Raw genomic sequence first — 20,617 nt, 5'->3', positions numbered from 1 at the left:
GTCTCAGTTTACTCATCTGTGAAACAGGAGATCATGAAAAGAGAAATGGCAGGTAAAGCACTTAACACAGTTCCAGTTACAAAGTAAGTACCAATACATGTTAGTGGCTGTGAGTTAAAATGAACTTGTCAAGGGTTAGTGTTTGGATTCTGTGTTTTCCATGCCTATTTCTATGGGTATTTCAAGAATCATCTGTTTGTAATGATATTCATAACTTGTCTCTTTCTTTTCAGAGTTAGCTTAAGTGATGGCAGCGATAGTGAAAGCAGTTCTGCTTCTTCACCCCTACATCATGAACCTCCGCCACCCTTATTAAAAACCAACAACAACCAGGTAAATTGTGGGGTTTGCACTTTGCAAGACTCTGCAGAGCTAGGTGTAATCACTTTTACAAAGCATGCAAAACTTTCATCCCTGAATTTTAAACAAACTTCCTCTTGTTGCCAAATAGATGGGAGGCCACAGCCTTTGGAATAAACACATAGTTAGGGTAAAAGAGGTTCTGTTGTCATGAGAAGATGAATATGTTCCATCCGATGGGTTAATTAAGTTGGTACAATAAGAGAGGGTGACAAAAAGTATTGCCAATTTACCATTTACTCCTGATTTCTGTATACTTTACACCTCAGCAGTAAGTAGGTGCCTTAATTAGGAAGAATATGACCTTTGGGGCTAGTATAAAGCCTGGTTCTTTACCACTGGTAATTTACTGGTGGGAAATTAACTTTTAGCTTTTGATTCTCAGTTTCATTATCTGTAAATGACATTAACACTACCTTTTAGGTTATTGGGAAGATGACAGATAATATATATAAAGAGCAAAAGGCAGTGCACAGCCCCTACTTGGCACTCATTGATGGTAGTTTATTATTATAGGTGTTTGGCCTCAGTTTTCTCGTCCAAGATAAAAGGATTATTACTTGGATTTTAAGGAATAATTAATAAAATGCTGAGAAAATAATGGTCATTATCATTGTTACAACTTGAGCTAAAGGAAAGCTTATTAATTTTATAGTGAACTCAAAATACAACTATTTGGATAAGATCTAGGCAGAACTTTGAAGGCTATGATAAAGAGCATTTGTTAAATAAATTAAATTGGGATATTTTCTTTACCAACTAAAATAAACTATTTTCAGTATCATGAATAATGTAAAAGCCTCATTGAGCATTGAATTGATACTCTCATTATCATAAGTTTTTCTTATCTTTTAGTGTCAACAGATTTCCTATGACCTCTACAATAAGTGCTTAATTCAAGTTACTCTATGAATATTAACTTGAAAACTAAACAACTGTGTTTTTCTGAAAATACTCTGTTTCACAGGTGTCCTTCAATTTTAGATAGTCTTGCCCTTAAATTTGTGGTCTTTGTGTTACTTGGAAAATGTTAGTTTATAGCTGAAGACTTTTTCTTTTTGCATTTTATTTAAAGCACTGGCAAAGATCTCTTGTAGTTTAAAATTCCTCGTTTATAAGGTTTGTCTATAATGCAAATCCATTCTTGTTAAGTAGGAATGATACCAGTACTCTTTATTTTACCAGTTACAGTTCAACTACAATTTCTTTGTGTCCTACATAAAAATCAAAGTCCAGCCTCATTATCTCTTATAGATGGGGTATTCAATGAGTTATTTACTTCTTTTTCCATATCCTGGCTCTTCCCCATCTTCAGGGCCAGCCGTGCTCATGGCCCGGGCGACTTTTACCTCTGGTGTGGATGCCTGCCACCACAAGTCAAGCATTTCAGAGGAAAGTAAAAAGAGGAAAGACATATACATCATGGCCAATCAGCTGAGAACGCTGGACTGGTTAAATAGATAATTTGGGATCCTTTTGTAAATTTGTGCTTCAGTGAGAACTAGCATTAGGATAGAATTTGAACCTTGGTGAGAATTTTTTTTTTTTTTTAAATTTGAGATGGAGTTTTGCGTTTGTCGCCCAGGCTGGAGTGCAATGGCACAATCTTGGCTCCTTGCAACCTCTGCCTCCTTGGTGCAAGTGATTCTCCTGCCTCAGTCCCGCAAGTAGCTGGGACTACAGGCGCATGCCACCATGCCCAACTAATTTTTGTACTTTTAGTAGAGACGGGGTTTCACCATGTTGGCCAGGATGGTCTCGATCTCTTGACTTCATCATCCACTCACCTTGGCCTCCCAAAGTGCTGGAATTACAGGTGTGAGCCAGTGCTCCCGGCCAATGATATTTTTATGTCCAACTTAAGCCTATTTCAGCTTGATTTCTGTATCCAGTGGGTGGTGTATGAGAGCTACAATACATCATGGGCACAGCAGTGGCAGGGCCAGGAGTGTAGGGAATTAGGCTCTGCTTTTGTGCCCCTCACTAATCTCCTTCAGTATCTCTCCTAATCATAGTGAAAAGTGGGCTTGCTAGGGAATGCAGCTCCAACAAGCCCCTTTCATGCCCTTCAAACCTTATGGCTTCCCCTAAGCCCTTCCTGAATGAGCAGTCTTGAACTGACCTTGGCTTTAGGGAAAGGTTTAGACTCTTTGTCAGACTGTTTTTTACCTGTCTAGCAAAACAAAACCAAAAACAAATAGTGTCATCTATCTGGAGAGGGTAAAAGTTACCTTACCTGATTAAGTAGCATACCTCTGGTTCCTTGGCGTGTTTATTTGGCAAATGTCGCTTCACACATATGAATCATCAGTCTGCCAGTAATACTCTATTATGTGTCACTTTCTCCATGCACCTGTAAGCATGGTAAGAAAGTTCATATACTTCCACTTTTAGCTAGTCTGGGTTAGGAAATATATATACCATGGGAAGGCTTACCTCCTTAGAGCTATGTCTTGGAGCCAAGAGGACAAGAAACGGTTTCTTAAACCTTGTTTAGTATTGATTTCCTAGCCCCTCAAATCACTTGCACTGGGGTCAGGTGTGATACTATCTCTTTTAAGTCAAGCTTCTGGGACTTAAAAAAAATTACTAGTATATCTTAATTCTCTAAGTTGATGGTGTAAGAGAGTAAAAATTTCTTTAAAATCTAGAAGTCAACTAAATTTCACTCTGGAATGACTTTTTAGTCGTATTTGAATGTGTGTGTATGTGTGCAGGAGGGAGGGAGAAAAGTAGGTGGAGAGAGACAGGGATAGAGAAAGAGTATGAATCTGAATTTTCACAATAAATAAAGAGTTGAGAACATACTTGGAAGGACTAACTCCAAAATGGGAACACTCTGAGTTTCCTTCTTCCATACGCCTCTCCTGTTCTCTCTCTATGAATTGATAATGATCTCTGAGTTTGGTAAAGTACCAGGCAAAGCTGAATTGTCCATTGCCTTTTCTCAAATCTTCCAGGACTAGAGAAGAGGGGAAGTACTAATGGAGTCAAACATTTTCATACTGAATAAAAGTGAACATAGAGTCGCACGTCAACCAAGCAAGTAATTAACCTGAGTATTGTTGGGAGCTACTGTCATTAGCATGAAAGATCTATCAGTAGAGAATCCATCTGTGAATAACTGAGTTGTCATTCTTCATAAAGGGTTACAGAAAAATATAATCTTGAAAGTTTGTCAAGACATTTTCTCAGATTAAAGACAAAAGTACTACTAAACCACAATTCTTCTATTTTCAGAGACTGCTGTATCTATAAATGGAGTAGCTAGGCAGTCTGGGTGGCTCTGCTTCTCTCAGTACAGTTTAATAGGGAATAATAAAGAGTGTTGCATCATTTCAACCAAAGATGGTTTTTTCACTCCAAACCTCCCTTATGTGAAGTTCAAACAAAAACAAAATACCACATCTTTTTTAGCCAAAAGCTTGGCAGGGAAGGAGAGGAGAAAGGACTTGAAGGAAGGAAGTGATCCATTGGACCCGAGTTAATATTCAGAATATCATAAATCACCTATCAGCCTGCAAGGCATGTTGAATGAAATTTAAAAAAGTCTATCCGTTAAACTGGTTTAAAATAAGCCTGTGGAAGACAAGGTGTTGTACTTTTTTATTCTGGAGTTGTTTCCCTAAAGATAAGAAATGATCATAAATAAAACAATTGTCTTCAGCAGGGCTCAGCTCTCTCAGAATGAGGTTTTGACAAAGCTGTTTATTTTGGAGCAGGGAGAGATCAAAGAAGGAAGATTAACTGAGCCCTCTCTGGGCAGCCACTCAGTAACTTGAGGCGGGTCACTGACACCCAGAGCTTTTGTTCCTGCCACTGCAGCTTCAGAAGAAAGAAACTAGGATTTCAATGTATTTTGGCCTTCTGTGCTGTAGCACTTACGGAATGTGCGGGGTGGGACTTAAGCGTCCAAATGTTCTATTTTCTGCTTTGAAGAAAAGGTGGCAGAACTTTCTAAACCTAGTTAGCAAAGTTCTATTGCAAATACAGCGTCCTCAAGTCACTTCAACACCCAGAGTACAGGAGTTGGAGGAGGGGATCGTGGGAGGCAGCGGGATATATGGGAACAAAATTCAGTTCTGTAATGCACAAGGCAAGCAGGCAGGGACTTTTTTTTTTCTTTCTTGCCTGAAATCTCAGCGGATTGTCTCTGCATGCCCAGCCCAGTATCTGAGTTGGCGAGGAGTGCCATCTACTGACCTGCTTACTCTTAGGTCTCAGCGCTGATTTTTCCCGTGAGGTCTCACTTCCAACAACAATGGAGGAGGACATTCTGAATGTAGTGGAGAATTTGGTTTCCTTTACAGTGGAGCATGTTAAAAATGATTGCCTTGCCTCTGCTAATAAGTAATTTCCCTGTGTTGCCAAAAGTATTGTATTTTAAGTTAGCCTGGTCAAACTAGTCTTTTGGTTATCTTCATAGTAAAAATGATGAAAAAAGCATGATTCTCAGGAAAGACTGTTAGAAAGACACTTTTTACCCATGCATTATTCTCAATTAAAATAAAAATTTGCCCTTTCAGGAGTATTTGGTCTTTTCCAGGATGTCATGTTCCTATCCTCATCCAATAAAATGTTTATTAGTAGTATAAAATGTTAAAACTGAATGGGAATCTGGGTGTTATCTTGTTCATTTCTCCCATTTCATCCTTTGCAGTCCGAAAATATTAAATGATAAGGCTGAGACTTGAACTTGGGCTTCTGAGCCTAATCAGTGCTCTTACCGTTACAGATTAAAAGTGGACTTATTCTTAAAATCTTTATGTTATGGAATGTAGTAAACTTGTGGACAGAACTGTTACTAAGTTAGGGCAGAGAATGGGTAAAGAGAACAGTAGGAATATAAAACTTCTTAAGATAAAGTAGGTCCTTTATTTGGCATTTTCCTCCTCTAATATTAGTCTCCAATTATAACAACTCACTTCATAATGAGTTATAATGAAAAATACAAATTACTTTGCTTTTTGTGTTTATACACATTTGTAAGCACTCATCATTTATAAATTTAGTGGTTTCAAGCTTTTTCAAGTGAGGGCCATTTAAAAATACTTCCCTTTTAATCCTCAGTTTTGAAGATGCTGTCAAAGAAATCAGCTGCATTTATTAAATAATAATTTGCTTCTCCTTTTTATTAAGTAGAAACATAGCTTCCCACCAAAGCTTCTGTACAGTACGTAAAACTATTCGTAACTTAAGTTGTAATCAGTCCAGATAAAAGGGAAAGCACTTGGCGTTTTACCAAGGGTAAACATATCATTTCTTAAAACACAAAAGATAGTCCTATCTCTTTATTTCTTGAGTTGGAGGATCCCAAATTGGGAGCAACTAGTATAACTCATGGCCATCTTCATTTCCAAAGCTGCATCAGTTTTGTGCACATGAGTAATTTTAGAATATGAAAGTTAGGTACTAAAAAGGGCATTTGAGTATTTGTTTTTGTCATCCCTAGCATACTGAGCACTAGTAGTCATGCTGAAACAGCAGAATGAATAGGAAAAAAATTCTTGCCAGAGGGAACTATAATCTCAGCATAACTCAGCTGCTATACATATGGTGAGAGTGTTGTCGCAAAAGAGAAGCAGCCTTGGAAGCTTAGATCAATTTCCTTATCATCAACTGTTTTTTTTAGTTCTACTCCTCTGACTCAGCATTTCAGATCTAAGTAATTTATTTTCCAAGGAAAATAAGATTAGAGAGAAGAAGAAAAATGTATAGAAAAGAAATGCTATTTGGAAAGTAAATGTTACTGTACATTTCATTCAGTGAGTGCCTTTGTTTAATGTGGCTGGTTAGCTAAGAGATGTTTGAAATAAAATTTAACACAGTGTTCTCTTTGATCCCTAGATTCTTGAAGTCAAAAGTCCAATAAAGCAAAGCAAATCAGATAAGCAAATAAAGAATGGTGAATGTGACAAGGTAGGTTTCCAGTCTGTTACTAGCAGAGCTCCAACACTGACAAGCCTTCCGTTTCTTTGTGTTCCCCTTGATCATCCTTGCTGGTTCTCCTTTCATTTTCTTTATCAAAGTGCCCAAGATGCCCAAATGATGAGTATTTCGTCCCAGTGCTTTGTAGTATGTTTTCCATGTGTTGTTTATATCTTCAGTATTAAGCTTGGCCTTATGCTGTCATATGCCGTGTTGCCTACATTGCCAGGGGATTTCAGGCACATTGAATTGGGAAGTAAGAGAATTGTGGTAGAGGTAGCCGGTTAAGGAATCTCAGATGTAGATGAGCAAGACATCTGATGCTAGTGCAGTTTGTTTTCCCAGAGTGTGCATCATGCTTCTGAAATCTGACTATAAGACCTAATGGGGTTAAGTTACCTGATTTGGGCAGGGCCCTAACCCTGCTTTGTAGGGCCAGGGCAGACCTCTGTAATGCTTCACAAATCTTTCATTTGCCTTTATTGCAAATGGTGCTGGGGGCACCCATGCAATTATGCTAACAAAGACTTGTGAGTCTGAGCATATGGAAAGAGAGGTACCCCCTCTCCCCTTTCAGGGGAGCTCTTCACAAATCAGATGATAATTAGTGATCCCTGTTTTTCATAATACATTCTTCTGTTCTTCTGTCACTTGCTGGCATTGCTTACTGCAATGTTTGGTATGACCAGGAAGCCTTTTTAAAACAAAAACAAACAAACAGGAAAACCCCCACAAAATTGCCCTGACTTAATTGGTAATGTACATTGTTGTTTCCATATTCAAACTTAGAATTTTTTTTCTCTTAGAAACCTTCTGAGATTCAAGAATGGAAAAAAAAAAAGTATGAAAGTAGCCTTTGTTAACATGTTTAAACTCACAATTTAGCATTGAATTTCCCTACCTTTTGTAGAGATATTGTTGGAGGAAAGTGAGTCTACTGACTTGAATCTTCATAAGAGCAATTAAGTCCAAGAATTCCCTCCAACTCCGTTTTTAAAGTTGGCGTGATAAAGGTAATGGCTGGTCCGAGACAGGCTTGGTCTGCAGAGGCCTTTGGGCACTAAGTGCACACAGCCTGGACTGGAGTGGTATAATGAGAACCTCCAACTGCTGCTGCTTGTGTGTTTTTACTGACATATTCATTTATTTTTGAACTACTTCTTAAAGTGCTTGTCCTTTTGGGGGACATTCTTCTCTTTCAGGCATACCTAGATGAACTGGTAGAGCTTCACAGAAGGTTAATGACGCTGAGGGAAAGACACATTCTGCAGCAGGTGAGAAATGCTTTTTAGCACAACCTTTTCCAGAAACATCAAGACTTGGTTTGTCCTGCAGTAGTGTGATAGCACCTGGAGGCCACTGCAGCCCCACGCTATCAGAATCTGGCGAATGCCACCTATAGACGTATTTGGGAAGGGTTCTCATTTCTGAGGCCACCTAGAAGTCTGCGTTGGAGCTCTATGGCAATTATTCTCCCTCCTCTAGTGCTGTGGACGATGAGATCTGGGCAATTTGGGAAGTGATGCTGGATTGTAGTGATCCCTCAGCTGGCTGGCGTAATGTGGGCTGAGGGAGGGGACAGTAGGAATGCAAAAACCTTTGAGGCCAGGCTTCTGGTTTCATGGGAAAACGGTGATAAGAATTTGAGTTAAGTGTTGTAAACATTTGTGATTCAATTTAGTAACCTTTGCCAATGATATTCTAAGGAAAATAAATATTTTCTTCATTTCCCTTATCTTGTACAACATACATTCTATTATTATGAACTCAACTGTGGAATACTTGTAAATTGGGGAAACTTCTATTAATACAATTTGATGTTTTAATAAGATAAGAAGGGTGGTTTTTCATTTTCATCTAGTTAATGATGTATGCCTCTGTTGCATTACCAGCAGCTATTGGTAATTTTTTTTTAACACCCAAAGAGTAGAATGTGTGTTCTAAATTCCAGGGCAGATATGTAGATTGTTTCACTGTTTGAATTTCTTTTTTTTGTTTTACTACTTTCAAATGACTTGACATTAATACTTAATCTACCCCAGCTGTGTGTGTGTGTGTATGTGTGTGTGGTTTTTTTTAAACATTTAGTGGCTGGGGGTCACATTTATATTCTGTGTACATTTTTGCTTACATCTCTAAATACATAATCTCAAACTTGCCAAGTTTCCTGACTGGCCTGATAAGCTTTTTAACCCTTCTAGAGTTTTAGATTTGAACAAAAGACTACAGACCTATGATTCTTAATTGCAGATAAGTTGCATTTCTTGCAGTTTCTTTTTAATTAGTATGGGTAAGGAAGCAGGACTTGATTGGCCTACCATAAGTGGTGGTGTAGTACTTCGCTAATATTCTTCTTAGGCCTCTTTTGAAGAACTGAACGTTGTTTTACCTGTCACTTACCACATATTTGGGGCTGGCATAATGCTAATTGCAGAGCTGTTGCATGATCTTTCTCATCTCTTCCCAAACACCAGCTCTGAGGCACTGTGGAGCAATTGTCCAACAAAGTTATTTATACCCAAGCTGGGCCCAAATAGTAAGTCTCATAGGAGGTGGGACAGATGTTTGTACAGGGTCGGGACATCTTCACAAAGAAAGCCTTGCCAGTGAGTCAAGGATACTAGGCTATTGGGCAGATCTTACCTTGGAGTGTCATTGGCATTCCCAATTTAATGTTGTCCTTTATTTTGACCTTATAAGAATTGTGAAGGAAGGTGGCTTACTGGAGAATTCCATCCAAGTGGATTATTTTAGTATTCTAGAGGGAGAGAGTAATATCTATGAATTTTTAACCTGGCATAAAGGCACTCCAGGGCACACAGCATTTCACCCTAATTGCATTCCCAGGCCGGTTGAAAGCTCTCAGTCTTTGGCCTTTTGCCTTGTAATGCAGCTGAGGCTTGTGATTATGATACCATGATGCATGTCCTGTCACGGTTTACTGCTTAATTAATTCCTTTTGTAAAACATAGCACTATTGAGGACTAATGTTATTCTCCACCTTGAGGGCTGCTCATCTCATGGAATGCATTCCACGAAGTCTACGTATTCTCTGCCGTGCAGACTTGAACACCTGAAGCAGAATTTCTAGTGGGCCCAGGATCACATCTAGGTCCTTCCCTGTTAAATGCATCCTGTCCAAAAATCTGGCCTGACAATTTTATTTGGCTCACAAAAAGTGGTTAATAGCTTTGTTTTACTCTGGGGGCATGCAGTCCTGGCACTCGGCAGCTAGTTTAATGAACAGACAGCATTGGATCAAGGAGCCTGTGTTCCTAAGCCACTTTTTCAAAGGGTATAAATACAATAGAGTAGACACAGTCAGATCAAGAGAAGTGATTACCTAGAACTGATGAATAATTTGATTCATCTTTAAACCACATGTTCCACATTTATTTGGAAAGTGACATTGAACACATCTAACATCCCCAGCAATTCATTCTAAGCCTGGATTTGCATCCACGTCTGGGAGAAGAAAACTCTGTGGGAAACCAGGTTTCCTTAGAGGAAACTAAATTGCTTAGTTTAGCAATTTAGAATCCAGCCATCATTCTTTTCGAATTGTCTGCAGGGAATGGGGAATCCGTGGCATATTAGAATATTCCTTCTAAGAACCCAGAGAAGTCTCCCTGAGAAGTGTTCTGCTGAAAATGATGTTCTCCATCCTGGGAAATAACTTGTCATATCTCAGCACCCCTTATAGATTTGAGCCTGATGGCCTACCCCTTAACCAAGGGTAGGGCACACATTTTTATGTGGTGGTAGTCAGTGCTTTCCAGACCATAGTAGAGGCCATTCTATGGGAAGACCTATGTTATCCCAGACCTGGCTCTACTCCATAGAGAAGCAGTTAAAGTAAAGTCTGTTCATTACTTCTCACACAGAGGAGAGGCTGCTTCACATGGAAAGAACCCTGGTTTTTGAAACTATAATCAGACTAAAATCAGTGCATTTACCTTTTTATAATTACAAATTGGGGAAGGGAGCCACAGATCTGACAAGTGGATCTCACCCTGTTTAAAACAAAATGAGACATCCAGCAGCCTGCGTAGTACCCCTTAAAAGGCTGATGTGACAGGAAATAATCCATCATGAATGTTTTCACAACAACCATCATCTGAAGAGTGAGTTAAGCAGTTTACACACTCTTCCTTTTCCACTACCCATATGTACCCGATTGCCTGTTTTTCTTATCTGCAGTCACTCTATCTACTATTATTATTGTTTTGGACAGACATTAATTATTGTACTATGATGCAGAGTAATGACATCAAGGTCAAGCCACACTGCATCAGCAAAGAGGGTATTCCTGTAGAAAGGCAGAGTGGAGTTCTTCAGGCACTCGTGGGGTATGTTCAGGCTTTGTGGCCTGTATCAATGGAATAAAGCATGTTAACGTTGTTTCTGATCTGACTATCAGGATTCCTGGAAAGGAATGCACACTTATTTTTCTTTATGGAGCCCTTACTTAAATGAGGATGTGGGCACATGCTCTAATAATTCAAATCATTAATGCTGTTCCCTTTGGCAAATAATTCCCAACTCCCCAACTGCTGCCACTGCTACTACATTAAGGCTGTTTCTCTGCATCTACCTTGATGTATTCTTATGGGCTCCCATAAAAATGTGGGGCTCATTTAGTTAGATTTATCAGATCCCCATTATATCGTTGTGCATGTGTGGCTGCAGGCCGGGCGCAGCACGCTGATAGAGGAAGTAGGGGTTGGTGATGGAAATACTGGAGATCTGCAAGATAGCACAATGCATGAGAAATGCCCGGGCTCAAGTTTCTAGTAGGCAAAAGTGTTTATATGCTTTAAAATTAAGTAGCTTTTTTCTAGAAGGAATTTTTTTATTGCCCAGTTTTCTATTTGCTGTTAAATAATTAGGGAACAACTATATTGGGTCATGGAAAACTGTTTTCTTAAAAGAATTAGTTACAATTTTTTTTTATTCAAGCAGGCCTTTCTGAGTTTTAGTTTCTGCATTTTCTTGCCTTATTTATTTTAGTGCTAATGAAATGGCTAACACTCACTGGGGGCGGGAGGAAAAAGCATCAGGTCTATAATTCATGTGCAGTTTAGTTACCTCCCAGATAATTAAGGATCAGTTTATAAGGTAATCATAATCATGTTATCCTGACTTAGGTAGCAATTTACCATTTATAAGAAGCTTTGCTTATGATATCTTATTTGATCATCTGCCCAAACTTGCACAAGTAGAATAGGTAGCATTACTCCCATTTTCCAGATGAGGAAACTGAGTCTCAAAAGTTATGATGTTCTAATACCATTGAAAGAGTGAGCAGAGTCAGAACTTGATATACCAAATCCAGAACTCTATTCTAAATGCTTTGTCAATTACCTACTGGGCAGCTGGCTGGGGGAAGGAGTCAAATTCTGGTCAGCTTGTTATTTCCATTGTATAAATTTGAAATTATAATAGCTCTGAAGAGACTACTTGTTTCCATCCCAAAATTTACACATTTTCACTAGATCCATAGTATTTTTGCACAAAATGGCAAAACTAAAAATTTATTCCAGAAAATACATAGTCTTAGTTCAATCGATGTTAATTATATAGTAAGTATATGATTGGGCATAGCTGTGTGTTTGTGCTTCTGTATGTATGTGGATATGTGTGGATGACTTGCTGAAAGTTCTATTACTAATAACTAATAAAACAAATGAGTGTCCATTTTAGATCTTTTAGTGTCAATAAGATCTTGTTGGATAAATTTTTACATAAATGTAACACTTTAACCACAATTGGGTATACCCCTTCTAAGAATTTCTTGATGCATGTAACAGAACCTTGAGTCTAATGGTTTAAGCAAGTAAGGTTTTCTTCTGACTCCCTCCCCACCTAAAACAGTAACCATCACCTCTGTCATTTAACATTTTTCTGAAAGTTGGAGCCAATACAAGAAGAAATGAGGTTTTCCAAATTATTAACAATTATATAATGATAAAGGAAAATGATTTTATATAGCGGTGTGTGTGTATGTGTTTGTACTGAAGTAAAAGTAGTTTTGTTATCTCTAGGCTGGATTTTTCTTATGTTTATTAAGTATAATCACTGTCTGTTGAGTCAGTAACTAATTTTTAAAGGGGTCTTGAAATGTTATCTCCCCCTAACTGCTCACTCACAGTTAAATATTCTGTTCACGACTTGAAAGCAGGAATGAGTTTAAAGGGTATGAAAAGCAAGACAAGTTCTCACTGGGAATTTCTAAGGCTTAATATACCTTTGACTTATCAAGTTGACTGAGACAATTTAATGCTATTCATGGTATGGGACCTTGTTGCTATAAATACGCATATTTATCACTTCATTCCATATTTGATCGCCCCTCTATTACTCTCTCTTTGCCTTTTGATGTTTGCTGCTTATTGCCCAAACTTTCTCTTCTTCACTCCTCTAGATCGTGAACCTTATAGAAGAAACTGGACACTTTCATATCACAAACACAACATTTGATTTTGATCTTTGCTCGCTGGACAAAACCACAGTCCGTAAACTACAGAGTTACCTGGAAACATCTGGAACATCCTGAGGATATAACAACTGGATGCATCAAAAACTATTGTGTTTTTTTTTTCTTTGGTTGTGATTTTTTGTTGTTGTTGTTTATATGAAAACACTCAGAATGATGCAACCAAAAGGGAAAAAATAAAAATCAAACAACCTTCAGCTTTATTTTTCTTTAAAGCCAGTCATCATCTCTTGATAAAGGAGAGGTTAAAGCAAACCAGCCTCAGCGGACCACTCTTCTCTCCAAGGAAATCCCCGGGAAGAGTTAGCCTGGATAGCCTTGAAAACAAACAAATCAAACACAACACAAGAAAACTCAAAGAATGTGTATGGTATCATGTATCTCTCTGTGGTGGTTCATTCCACAGGACGAATGCATATTCAACACACTGCCTTATTACATAACTGATCTATTTATTATCGCATACAGATATTCTAAGTCATTGAGGGAATGACACCATCAGACATTATAAGTACTTGGTCCCGTGGATGCTCTTTCAATGCAGCGCCCTTGCCATCCCAAGCCCAGTGACCTTACTTGTATACCGTGCCACTTTCCACCAACTTTTTCCAAGTCCTTTAACTCGTTGCAGTCTGTATTTTCCACCTTTTGTTTTTCCAGTTCCAGGACACAGATTATCAACTGGGGGGACCAAATAGCCACCTTGATTTTCTTCTTTGTGGTCTTTTTCCTGAAAATTGGGGCCCAGTCCTTGGCTGTATCCATGTAATGATCTTGGACCATGGTAGAAAATGCACCAAATAGGATCATATGAATTGCTGTCTAGCCTTAGTCAATAAACTTGTAGGACTTTTAAACAAAAGTGTACCTGTAAATGTCCTGAATCCAGCATTGTTGAGCTGTCATCAACATTCTTGTGTCTGTTTTACTGTTATAATACTAGGTAAATATGGAAGTAAAGGCATTCCACAGGATCATCATTTAAAAAAAAAAAAGGAATTCTGGTCCTGTTTTCTAAAAGAAAATGTTGTAGAAATTCTTAATTTGGAAATTTGGATCTATTTATTAGTAAGAGTTTCAGCTTTCTTCAGCTGCCAGTGTGTTACTCATCTTTATCCTAAAAACCTGGAATCAGAGATTTTTGTTTGTTCACATATGATTCTCTTAGACACTTTTATATTTGAAAAAATTAAAATCTTTCTTTGGGGTAAAATTCTTGGTTATTCTGCCATAACAGATTATGTATTAACTTGTAGATTCAGTGGTTCAATACCTGTTTAGTCGCTTACTAATATTTCCAGAAGGATTTCTTGTATTGGTGAAAGATGGTTGGGGATGGGGGGATATTTTTGTTCTCATTGTACCCTTGTTTTGAAACTAGAAATCTGTCCTGTGGCATGCAAAAGAAAGCAAATTATTTTTAAAAGAACAAAACCAAAGTACTTTTGGTATCATTATTCCATCTTCTCCATAAGTGGAGAAATGAAAAGTAAGAACAGCTCATCTTCCAAGTTTTTACTAGAAATTCAACTGAAAAGAAGAGAAATGAAGAAATACTTCTGGATCCAAAGGTTCGTCACTGGATCGGCCTTAAGAAAGTCTCTATGTGTGCTAATAGACCAGTATCTCCCTTGTTTTTTCCCATGCCAGATGCTGTCTTTTCATACAGAGATTAACTCGTGTCTGTACAGAAAATGGTCTTTCCAGACCCATTCTTTTGGGCAGTTATATAAATGCAGATTGATAATGGAGTTATTTCTGCATTTTAAAAAGGGGATTTTTTACACTGTTTCTTTCTATCCAAAGAAACTATTTTTCCTTTAAAAAAATTATAATACAGCCATGCTCCTTGTAAATTATTTCTCTGAAGCGTCCTCCCAGAGGACAAGTGTACTTTGTCAATAATGTTATGATTCTTAATGATGATTGGCATGAACCGTACTTGAAGCATTTGTTGTATTGTCCACTTCTTGATGTGCAGAGAAACTTTGAGTCATTTTGGACATTAGGTGATTGATGAATTGTGTGGTTTCAGTTGTGTTTTGTTTCTAACTTTATAGTTGGAAGGGGAGGGTAATGTTTATATGGAAATGTTGCAAATTTTAAAAATATTTTAAAATTTCTAACTGCTTACATATTCTGATCAAGGCAGAGGTTTATGTGGTTTAATATATCTGTGTAGTTTAACTAGAAACGTGTATATGTAGTTTTGCCCATTTTTATTTCTGTAACTAAATTGCGGGGCAAAAAATATGATTTGCCAATGTAAAATTTTTTCCCTTAAGTTACTAACCAAGAAACTAGGTAAGATAAGAAATGACCAAACAAAAAGGATGATAAGTAGGGCAGCCATTATATGATAAACTTTAGACTTGAAAATTAGGGAATAAAGTTAATTTCTTCAGAATATCCTAAAATGTAAGTTTGTAAATTGATAAAAATCAGAAAAACTTACCCATCTTCTACTCATCAAGATAGCAAAATAAGTTTTTCACAAAATTAAGAGTGAGAGTTATGTTATTTTTTTTGAAGTGGTAATCTTGCTCTCATCTCTTTTTTAAATACAGAAATAAAAAGATCCCTTTGAATTAATTTCAAGTAGTTATAATACCTCTCTTAAAGTAACCCCTTCAGTTCTGTCACATTTATATGCACCCAACTTTGAAGCCTATTAAGAATATATTTGACACATGAGTACCCTAACAGTGGCTCTGGTTTCTTAAGCACAAAGGGAAAATGGCAGGGTTTAATTTCTTTGGTGTACATATATAAATAGATGTTTCAAATAAAATTAATTGGGTGAATGTGAATATGGTTTGAACGAGCCAGAGTATGATAAACTTTAAAAAATTTTTTTCCTCAGTGATTAGCCAGGGGAAAAAATATATGTACAGAACTCCCACCCCTATACCCCCTTATAACTTAGCTTTTGCCTCTGGTTTTGCAGCAGGATGTGTGTTGGTGGGTTTGGGGGTCCTTCTGTCTTTGGATGTAACAGTCATGTTAGCAAAAATATTTTGCAGTTATTTCATGATCCTCAGCATAATCTGTCTCTGTCGATCTTAATACAGACAAATGGGTATTTCTATATATGCGTTCATATAGTATCAAGGGAAGACTATAAAAACTTCAGATCAGGAGACAAAAACTTTAGGAAAAAATATCTCAGAGTGTCCTAAACATTTTAAATTGCTAGGCAAATCTCTCTAATCTGAATATTCACCCTTTGGTGGAAACAGCCAATAATATTGCATTTCTTCCAGTAAAAAGTTTCTTCAACCAAAAAAAAAAAAAAAAAAAGTGTTTTTTGCCCATGTCTTTTACAGACCCACCTAATCTTTTAAAAAAAAGAGAAGAAACAATTTTAGGCCTGTATAACATCCCATTTACCACTTCAGTCTCCACAAATGTAGTTAATATACTTGTTTAAGAGAGACTTTACCCTTAAATGTTTTAACTCTGCCTACTTAATGGAGTTGGATGTCCAGTGTTGGAAACAGTCAGTGTCTATTTGGTGGCTCGTGTTTATTTTTGTCACTGTAGAAGTGATCCGCTCTGGAGTAATTTGCTGTATGCTTATTACTTTCCACCTTTAGCTTTTTGTGTACTAATGCTATGTACTGCTCCTATATTTATATATACATATATATATATACACACATATATATTATCAGAGTAATCTTGCTTTGGACTGTTGCTCTAAACTATGACTATGATGTAGAGACTACTACAGCTGCAGTGAATGTTAAGGAGTCTGTTCCCATGGTTTAGTCTAGTCTTGGGCTGGAAGTCTACATCTTTTAACCTTTTTTTGTTTTATATGATGCTTTTTATTATGTAGGCACTGCCATCCCTGAATATTCCTTGTAAAGATGCATTGAAGAAGTCAATTTAAAAGGAAGACAAAGCCACCGCTGTCTGTAAACTGTAAATATGTATTTTGGCACTTGTACTCCAGTATTCTGAAAATAGAGTTATGATGGAAATGCTGACAGATCCTTAATGGTGGCCAGAGCTACCATGCAGTGCAAAAATAAATTAAGTGAAAATGTATTATTGAGATTAACAGTGCAAGGCCAATACCTTTTATAAATCTGTCAGTATCTTTTTAATGGACTGTGTATGTGTAGTTATGTTGAAAGACACATTGTGTATGTGTACATGCTTTTGTGTGAATTCAAGGCACACTGTAAGATGTATTTCCCTTCTCTAAAATCCATGTTGAAATGTAAGTACAGATTGATAGAAATAGGTGTTTTACTTAAACTCATATAATCTGTTGCAGCACCGTTTTTAAAATGTATAATTGTACTGATTTGCTAAGAGTCATTTGACCAAAGTTTGGCTTTATTTTGCATAGAGGAAAAATTAGCCCCTAGCCTTTTCTCAAAAAGTGATGCTGTTTCTAAAGAAGAATAGATGGGGAGATCTGAGGCATCCAGAGAAAGGACAATGCGTCCAAAACCAGCTGAAGGCAGAGAGTCCACGCCTCATTCATTTTAGGAGTCCCTCATGTCTAGAACCATCTTCTGTGTCCTAAAGCCAGTATATATATAATTTTTTAAAGCTCTGCAAAGATTGGAACAAGAAGCGGTGGGATGCATTCTTGGCATAAACTGGGCTATGTATGCATGATGTTTTTTCTTTCTTCCCCATTTCTTTGGAGGGTTTTGTTCAGAAACAATGTGCTATAGCCAGAGACAGTCGATCTTACAGAGTCCCTGCATTTACTTTCACAGCAGGAACTGCTACCTTGATTAGACAGGAAGAAGAGCAACTACAACAAAGAGAATAAAATACATTCAGTTTGGTAAATAACCAAGGAATTGGGTGTGATGCTCTTACTTAATAGTAAAGAGATTTACATCAAATTTGAGAAACTGACTTTATCTTCATTCAGGCTGACAAGCCATTTAGGGGATTAGAGGGGACTGCTTTGTCTCTTGTCAACCCGAGACTGATTTTAGGTGTGGAATCATCAGTACCAGATGGGCTGGGATGGCAGTAGAACTTTCTAATGGCCGCACTTGGATTGGACTAATCTGTTTCCTTGTTGCGGCATAGATACTCATTTTTATTTAAAATAATGGCCTTATACCTTCTCCAGTGTATAGAAAGGGTCAAGAGCAGCACCAGGCCCTGCTGGAGCACGCTCACCCAGGGGTGCACTGCACCACATGGTTTTCCCCAATAATTTGTTCCCTGTCTCTTCAATTTATGGCCCCATTTTGATATGCAAGGAAACCTGGAGAGAGATGACAGATAACCAAGCCTGACCCCCAGACCTCTCTGGTTAGTAACTCAGGGAAATAAGTCTCCAAAACTAGTGGTCTTGTTTTATTCTGATTAGTGGAGCAACTAAGGGTATTTTATTGGTTTCCTTGCCAGGGATACCACCCAAATAGAAAACACAGAGCACATTTCAAAGCTTCTGCTTTCTCTGCCAGGTAATAGTATCCATACCTTCCTGTTTATGCGGTCCCCTTCTGTAGAGGTGCTTCCAATTTTTTCCAGAGGTTGTTAAATTGCCTTTGGCTCTCAGCTTAGCCTCTTGGTCTTAATTTCCCCCTAATTAAAGAAGGGTAACCAATGTGGTCCCTAGGAGCTAGTGAGAGAAATATACAGCACAAACCAAAAAACACTCTGATAATGATAATTGGGCCCTATGGCTCTTAAATAACAGCACAAATAGTCTACCACCTGAATCAGAAGGCTCCTTGAGTCCACTTTTATAACAATTCAGGGTGACTACTGGGGTCCTGGGTAATCCGCACGGAACAGGAGGTGCCCACAGGGAGTGGGAGATAGGTGGTGAGTAAAGACAAAGTTATTTGCTCATTTTCCCCTTTTAATCATGTCTCCCACCCCATGCAGTCCCCACCACAGAGTTCTGAAGCTTCAAAAGGGTAGAAAAGGATAAATCCAGGCCATTAAAAGAAAATAATCAAAGCTATTGAAAAGATAAAACAAATGAGTCGCACTAAAAGGGCCGTCTGTGCAAGTAATAAGGTTGAAATACTGATACTGATTTCCTAGCCGAACAGCATTCCTCACACATGTGGTTTGTGTATCCGTGTCTGGGTGGGTGGTCTGGTGAGAAGTGCTAAACGCAGCAAGATGGCTTAGTTTTTGAGCAGTGGAGGGAAACTTTGGGACAGGCTCAGCCCGTGGCATCTATAGTCCCTGCAACATAAAGAGGCTTTCCTTTTGCTTTGTTCCAGGATAGAAAGTTTTAACTTGGCTTATTCATTTAAATGTGAGCCTCTATTCTGCGCAGAACAAATCAGAGGGTAGGAGTGTGTATGTGTGTGTGTGTGAGAGAGAGAGAGAGAGAGAGTGTGTGTGTGTGTGTGTGTAAGAACCTTCTTGTCTCTCACCGCCCCAGCCCTAGGGGATGGGATGTGTGGCATAGAATGTATAACCCTTCATTTGTTGGAATATATTCCCTGGGTGCTAAGCACCTATTAACATCTCTTTTGAAAGGGACGCTGTTTTAAGTAACACCTCAGTTTAGCTAGGACAGGAAATAGCATTAAATTAAAGGTACATAGGAATATGGTCCACAAGCAATCCAAATAAAGGTAGACCCCCCCTAAAAGCACATTTATACTAATGAGAATGCCAAATGAAGCACACTCAGTTCAAAGGGGGAGACTTGTTAAGGGAAGCTTCTTTCATTCAGGAAACACGATGCCCAGCGATGGCTTTTGAGAGACACAAATCATTGCCAACTCACATCTGAAGACAGGCTGCTTCATGAATATCCCTCAGAATTGTTAGATGTCGGGAGTTTTGACTTTAAATCAATTGGGAGATAAATCATTGTTTTCCAGATTACAATATTTACTTGTTTCTATGTTTATTATCTGTCTCCGCCACCAGAACAGAAGTACCTGAGGCTAAGAACTTTGTTTTGGTCACTGCTGATTCCAGGACCTAGAACAAGTCCAAGACATATGAGACACCTGTATTTATCAAATGAAAATGTGGGAGCATTTTGTGGAACATGAACCTCTTTTGACATTTCATGAGAAATGGTTTTGCATTTAAGGTTGGAAACAGTGCCCAGTATATGACCCTCTTGGCAATTCATGACATGCTAAAATATTATATCTTTGGAAAGCCACATGTTCTACCAATAGTCAAACTTGTTTAACTTTATTTAATGCAATATTTCCCAAACTGTATGTAACACAATAGTAGTTATGCAAGATAATAATAGCGGTTTGGCATTTAAAATAATGTTTCTTTATCAAAATAGTTTTTAAACTATATTTCATTCTTCAAGGTTTATAATATAGTTTGGGTAGCACAGTTTCAGAGAAGGACAGCACAGCTATTACTATCTCTAGAAGTGGTTTTCTGGATTAGCTAATCCTGTAACTTTTTGACCAAACTGGATTTTTTTTTTTTTTTTTTTTTTTTAGATACAGGATTTCTCTGTGTTGCCAGGGCTGTAGTTCAGTAGCTATTCACAGGCACGTCATAACATGCTATGGCCTTGAACTCCTAGGCTTAAGTGAACCTCCCACCTTGGTCTCAGAAGTAGTTGGGACTACAGGTCCATACCATCAGATCTAGCAAACTGGAACACTTTTGAGAAGGAAATGGGACACTATTAATAATCATCCCAGGACAACATGAATAAATCAAAGCTGTCTTTGGCAAATCAGGGCATGTGGTCATTGTAGCTTCAAGGAAAACACTTTGGGACATGTGGAACTGAAAGTATACCTTCAGATTTCTCTTTCTATCACTTTTATCATATGCACTTACCATGCATATGATAAAAGGTGTTTGGTTGGGCTGTGTAGGGTAGAAAAAAATCTTTCC

At 37.9% G+C, this 20,617-nt stretch overlaps 1 protein-coding gene across 2 annotated transcripts in view; it reads left to right on the top strand.

Moving 5' to 3' along the window:
• Window positions 1-16,896, top strand: part of LOC105465880 (MLLT3 super elongation complex subunit) — a 285,870-nt gene extending 268,974 nt beyond the window's left edge. For both annotated transcript variants that reach the window (XM_011714534.3, XM_011714535.3), the window contains exons 8-11: window positions 234-333; window positions 6,208-6,279; window positions 7,491-7,562; window positions 12,713-16,896. In XM_011714534.3, coding sequence (XP_011712836.2) covers window positions 234-333; window positions 6,208-6,279; window positions 7,491-7,562; window positions 12,713-12,844 — 376 coding nt within the window. In that variant the 3' untranslated portion in view covers window positions 12,845-16,896. The remainder of the gene's footprint in view (window positions 1-233; window positions 334-6,207; window positions 6,280-7,490; window positions 7,563-12,712) is intronic.
• Window positions 16,897-20,617: the final 3,721 nt, after the last annotated feature.

Source organism: Macaca nemestrina, chromosome 14 (genome assembly GCF_043159975.1).
Source record: "Macaca nemestrina isolate mMacNem1 chromosome 14, mMacNem.hap1, whole genome shotgun sequence".
Lineage (NCBI taxonomy): Eukaryota > Metazoa > Chordata > Mammalia > Primates > Cercopithecidae > Macaca > Macaca nemestrina.
Note: the sequence above shows the minus strand (reverse complement) of the source record. Positions and strands in the feature narration are given on the sequence as shown.